General features: G+C 37.8%; 1 protein-coding gene across 4 annotated transcripts in view; it reads right to left on the bottom strand.

Annotated features, from left to right (window-relative positions):
- Positions 1 to 6,529, bottom strand: part of MYL1 (myosin, light chain 1, alkali; skeletal, fast) — a 26,472-nt gene that overhangs the window by 4,549 nt on the left and 15,394 nt on the right. For all 4 annotated transcript variants that reach the window (XR_827148.1, XM_010861113.1, XM_010861115.1 and 1 more), the window contains exon 3: positions 2,321 to 2,464. Coding sequence is in view for 3 of the 4 variants with exons in the window: in XM_010861113.1 (XP_010859415.1) it covers positions 2,321 to 2,464 (144 nt within the window). In the remaining variant the exon portion in view is untranslated. The remainder of the gene's footprint in view (positions 1 to 2,320; positions 2,465 to 6,529) is intronic.

Genomic DNA, 6,529 nt, shown 5'->3' on the forward strand with positions numbered 1-6,529 from the left:
CTTGCTGGATCATAAGGCAGTTCTATTTCCAGTTTTTTAAGGAATCTCCACACTGTTCTCCATAGTGGCTGTACTAGTTTGCATTCCCACCAACAGTGTAAGAGGGTTCCCTTTTCTCCACATCCTCTCCAGCATTTATTGCTTGTAGACTTTTGGATCACAGCCATTCTGACTGGCGTGAAATGGTACCTCTTTGTGGTTTTGATTTGCATTTCTCTGATAATGAGTGATGTTGAGCATCTTTTCATGTGTTTGTTAGCCATCTGTATGTCTTCTTTGGAGAAATGTCTATTTAGTTCTTTGGCCCATTTTTTGATTGGGTCCTTATTTTTCTGGAATTGAGCTGCACGAGTTGCTTGTATATTTTTGAGATTAGTTGTTTGTCAGTTGCTTCCTTTGCTATTATTTTCTCCCATTCTGAAGGCTGTCTTTTCACCTTGCTTATAGTTTCCTTTGTTGTGCAGAAGCTTATAATTTTAATTAGATCCCATTTGTTTATTTTTGCTTTTATTTCCAATATTCTGGAAGGTGGGTCATAGAGGATCTGGCTGTGCTGTCCGTTGGAGAGTGTTTTGCCTATGTTCTCCTCTAAGATTTTTATAGTTTCTGGTCTTATGTTTAGATCTTTAATCCATTTTGAGTTTATTTTTGTGTATGGTGTTTAGCTTCATTCTTTTACAAGTGGTTGACCAGTTTTCCCAGCACCACTTGTTAAAGAGATTGTCTTTTCTCCTCTGTATATTCTTGCCTCCTTTGTCAAAGATAAGGTGTCCATAGGTGCGTGGGTTTATCTCTGGGCTTTCTATTTTGTTCCATTGATCTATATTTCTGTCTTTAATCTTTCAAAAGAGGTACTTTGTAGTGTTTTGTGAACATTAAATGAGGTAATAATGCATTCTATTACCATACCTGGGACAAACTGAATGCTTGATCAGTGTTAGCTACTATTTTATTACTATTGTCAGTGAATAAATACTATGAATACTAGGGAAGCAATATAGAAATATACTGATAACAAACCTATTGGCATATAAATATAGCAAAACCTAGCTGAACTTTAATATGTATTCCACCATTGTTTGAGCTTTCACAGAGCTTTTAATTTCTTTAAATTTTAATTAAAAAAAAAAAAGAAGCCTATGAGAAGAATGTGCATGTTAAATACTTTGTGATCTCCTGACTTTGTGGTTTTAGAAGTCTGGAGATGATAAGAATTTCTTTAGTAACCTTCTGACAAGGCAAATGGTATTCATAGCAAAAGTATAAAACAGACTAATCAGATGTACACAAATAGATAAAGTTATGTACCCATAAATCAAAATTCCATTTACCAGTCTTTCCTCATAGTGTAGAAATCTAGTACATTGAGTAATATTGAGAAAATTAAATTTGAATGCTAAATAAATGAACATTTATCTAATAATTCCATTAAAGACAGAAGTTTGATAAGTTAGAAAATGGCATTTAAGAATGAATTTGGCTAACTGAGCTCTCACTTTATCTGATACTCTCAGCTACTTTTTGAATAAGTTATGTGGACATTTTTGTCCGAAGGAACTATAATCTGAGGAAAATTCCGGCAGACTGATTTAGAGGTAGTTTTTTTTTTTTTCTTAATCAAATATTTTTCTTTTGTAACAAAGGAACATAGTCTTTTCTAGAAAAAAGAGATTGCCTTCCCAGCGTTATTTTCCATACGGTAAAGATAAACTGAGATATCTACTTGAAAAAAACTTCAGTTTTGTCTCTTCTGTTTTGTTCAGAGTGGTATTTTCCAACAGACTATTATACTTTGCCATGAACCATGGGATTAGAAAACATTTCCTTGTTGTTGACTAATGACTAGATTACCCTACCCAGCAATCACCTCTGCAGTTTTTCCACTTACATATTTCACTAGCTTTTGCCTTAGGATTTTCCTTGGGCAACCAAATGCAGGTTTTGGCTTAATACTTTTAATTCTTTCTGGAATTTTTATTAAGGTATCAGCTATCTATTCTTAATTAAGATAGCCAAGTTTCTTTTAAGATGGTCACAGAAGCAGGGTATATTTAGATAGCATGATGATGATGATATTAGCATTAGGTATTGTTTCCTTTCATTAACATGAAATTATGCTTATAAATTCTCAAAGGAAGGTTAGTTTATCTCATGGAGGAAAAAACTGAGACTAGATAGCCAAGAAACACAGTTACCATCAGGAGTAAATTAAATCCTATCCTATGGAACTTGTTTCTCAATAACCCTTTCTTTCTTATACATACACACACTCCCACACATGCACACACACTCCCAGCTTCTTGGAAAAACATGTGGTTACCTTCATTGCTGGGGTTTCCCAGCACCTTCTTGACCTCTGCATTGGTGGGATTTGTGCCCAGAGCCCGAAGGACATCACCAACCTGGCTTAAGGTGATCTTGCATTCACCTGTTCTGTCGAACAGGAGAAACGCCTCCTTGAATTCTGCAAGAAGCAAGAAACATTTGGTTGCTTTTTTTCTGCCTCAAACTTACAAAGGAACCCAGACTTCGTCAAGGATCCAGTTCAAACTCTCCTCTATTTTATAACTTTTGCCAGTCTCTTAAGTTGCTGTCTTTGAATTTCCCTTTTCTGAGTTCAACGTCAACCCTCTTTTGACATTTCTTTTTGGGACTGTTTTAAAGTTGCTGCTGCTAAGTCACTTCAGTCGTGTCTGACTCTGCGCAACCCCATTGATGGCAGCCCACCAGGCTTCCCCGTCCCTGGGATTCTCCAGGAAAGAACACTGGAGTGGGTTGCCATTTCCTTCCCCAATGCATGAAAGCGAAAAATGAAAGTGAAGTCGCTCAGTCGTGTCTGACTCTTCACCACCCCATGGACTGCAGCCTACCAGGCTCCTCCGTCCATGGGATTTTCCAGGCAAGAGTACTGGAGTGGGTTGCCAGTGCCTTCTCCGTATTTTAAAGCAGCATTTCTAATTTCAAGTCATATGTTCAGTTCAGTTGCTCAGTCATGTCCGACTCTTTGCAACCCCATGAATTGCAGCACGCGACGCCTCCCTGTCTTCCGGAGTTCACCCAGACTCACATCCATCGAGTCAGTGATGCCATCCAGCCATCTCATCCTCTGTCGTCCCCTTTTCCTCCTGCCCCCAATCCCTCCCAGCATCAGAGTCTTTTCCTATAAGTCAACTCTTCGCATGAGGTGGCCAAAGTACTGGAGTTTCAGCTTTAGCATCATTCCTTCCAAAGAACACCCAGGACTGATATCCTTTAGAATGGACTGGTTGGATCTCCTTGCAGTCCAATTATTAGATATGGAAATTGAGAATCCTCACCATATTTGTTCATATCTCCTTCATCTACCTTGGAAACAGGACTGGGTTAAGAAATTCTGATGCCTGGAGAAATCTTAAGAATTCCTCATAAAATCCCTCATATAATTAACAAAGTTAATAAAATTTCAAGAAAACAAACATTAATTTGGGGTTGTGTCACATGAGGTTAACTCAAACTTCTCAAGTTATATAGAAAAACTTCTCTTGAGGTACAAACTTCCTAGACTCTCTTCTTAACTAATTTTCTTCAGGAGTAACTTCATTTTTCAGGAAAATTTTAGAAAGATGACACAAATCTCTAAGTTCTCTGGTGTCCTTTAACCACTTTAATGGGACTTTAATAGGCTCCTAGTGTAACAGAGTCAGAAGGAACCATATTTATTTGAATCTATTGCTATAGTGAGAGAAGGCAATGGCACCCCACTCCAGTACTCCTGCCTGGAAAATCCCATGGGCGGAGAAGCCTGGTAGGCTGCAGTCCATGGGGTTGCTGAGGGTCGGACACGACTGAGTGACTTCACTTTCACTTTTCACTTTCATGCATTGGAGAAGGAAATGGCAACCCACTCCAGTGTTCTTACCTGGAGAATCCCAGGGACGGGGAAGCCTGGTGGGCTGCCGTCTATGGGGTCACACAGAGTCGGACACGACTGAAGTGACTTAGCAGCAGCAGCAGCATTGCTATAGTGATTGCTTTAAACTTTGTATTTTTCAGATATGACATATGATAACATGTTGCTATATTAGTTTTATTATACAGAGACATATTTTAATTTAAAATTTTGTGGAGATAATTGTAGATTCACATGCAATTTTATGAAATACAAAGAGACCTCTTAAATATTCTGTCTGGGGGAAATACTATTTCCCCCAATAGTAGCATTTTTCAAAATTATAGTATATGATATATATACACTATATGTATATATGTATGTGATCATAACCAGAATATTCACATAACCAGAATATTCACATTGATAGAGTTCACCTATTTTACTCAGATTTCCCTAGTTTTACTTGTATTCATGGGTGTATGTAAGTACACATTTTAAAAGTGTTGTCTGTTTTTATAATAGGCACGCTGTTGGTTGTGTGCATGTGTGCTCAGTCACTTCAGCCTTGTTCAACTCTTTGTGACCCTATGGACTGGAACCCACCAGGCTCCTCTGTCTGAGGGATTCTCTAAGCAAGAATACTGGAGTGGGTTGCCTTGCCCTCCTCCAGGGAATCTTCCCCACACAGGGATTGAACCCATGTCCCTTATGTCTCCCGCACTAGCAGGCGTTTTTTTTTTTTCTTTTTTTACCACTAGTGCCGCCTGGGAAGCCCCATTCTATGGCTTATTTGCCCTAAATTTGGTCACTTTCCATTGATAGAATTGGTTTTGCCTTTCAGAATTACATTAACCCCAAATTAAGAAGTGTACACCACAAAGACAGAAAAAGGTACTACTAAGGATTTAGGAGCAAATAAAGACATTTTAACTGAAACTACAAAGCTAAATTAAATCACTTTTTATGGTAAACCTAAAAGTATTGGTAGTGATCTGTTGGAGTTTAATACCAACACTCAAAAACTCATTTGTGAATGAGCTGGTAGAAGTGAAAGCATTCTTTTTAGGCCATTAGTGGCCTCAGATCAAGAGATACTATCTAGGTAGATGACTCAGAAAAATATCTTAACTATCCCTTCATCCTCTAATCCAAGACTACTAGACATTAAATTCACAATCAACTATAGATCATGTTACCACTCTTTGCTGAAACGTCCCCCTCAAATTCTATTCAAATTGACATCACAGATAATTTGCCTTACATAAAAGACATGCTGTAGGTCCCGTGGGGTCATTAGTCAAATATAATTTTTCATCTTTCTAAGGGAATTATGAAACTGAACTGCTCTTATTACTGGCTCCAGGCTTTTAAGCAGATTGCTCAGAGGGTTCCCTATTACCCTGGTCAGATGCTGATATAGAAATAGGGTTTTATGGGCTGTAATGGAATCTCTTTGACATTAACTCTTTTGTTGATTTAAAGGCCAAGAACAGAAAGATATTGCTCTTCTTACTCCAGATTTTTAAAGCTTAGTTATTCCCTGAAGAGTCTAAAACATGGGTTAGCCAATGACTGTCTACAGGCTGGCCACCTCTTTTTGTAAATAAAGTTTGATTGGAATATAGACATGCCCATTCATTTATGTATTGTCTATGGCTGTTTTCATACCTCAGGGACAGAACTGAGTTGTCTCCACAGACTGTAGTGCCAACAAAGGCTTAGATATTTACTATTTAGCCCTCTAGGAAAAATTTGCCAGCCGCTAGTCTAGAACAACACTGTTCTAGGATTTTTTGTGATGATTGAAATGTTCTGTATCCAGGCTTCCCAAAAGGGTAGTAGCAACCAGCTGCCCATGGCTTTTGAGCATTAAAATATGACTAGTGCAAAGCAGAAAGTAGACTTTTAAATGCATTTATTTTTACTTAACTACTGGTTAAATTTTAAAAGCCACATGCGGCTAGTGGCAACTTTTCTGTATGGCACAGGACTTAACACCTTTAGAATGCTATAATTTTCTGGTGTTCTTGTCTTTACTCTGAACTTGTGATACATTCAAATAGAGCAGCTGTGAGAAAAGCTAATCATTGAAGAAGGAAACGAACAAAGTATGCCTTTATTTATTTCTTAAAATGTAAGATTTCCTTTTAATTTAAAAGTCTCTCAAAGGGTTTTTAAGGCTTCTGTTTCTTGGTTCTACCATAGTTTGGCAGTTATAATGACACTGTAAGTTAGATATTTGCGAGGACTGGGATACAGTACCAGATATTGTAGAAGCATCATTAGTTAAAATAGATTAAAAATCAAGCAAACCATAGCAGAATTGCCAACTGTTTTCAAAACTAGTCCTTTTAGTACAATGTCAAATGATCTTGAGCTGAGTCATCAAATCATCTAATTTGTCTACATGAAGGCATTGACCATGAAGTAGATATAAATGAGTCTGTACTATAGCAAATATCCTTTTATTTTCTTTCCTTTTTTGAAATATTTTAACTGATGTCCAAATGTGAGGTATTCTTGACACTCAAGAAAAAGCTGAAAAATTTTGACTCCTTTAGGTATGCTGCTGCTAAGTCACTTCAGTTAGTGTCCGACTCTGTGTGACCCCATAGATGGCAGCCCACCAGGCTCCCCCATCCCTGGGATCCTCCAGGC

This window comes from Bison bison, unplaced genomic scaffold, assembly GCF_000754665.1.
Source record: "Bison bison bison isolate TAMUID 2011002044 unplaced genomic scaffold, Bison_UMD1.0 scf7180017864471, whole genome shotgun sequence".
In the NCBI taxonomy this organism is placed as follows: domain Eukaryota; kingdom Metazoa; phylum Chordata; class Mammalia; order Artiodactyla; family Bovidae; genus Bison; species Bison bison.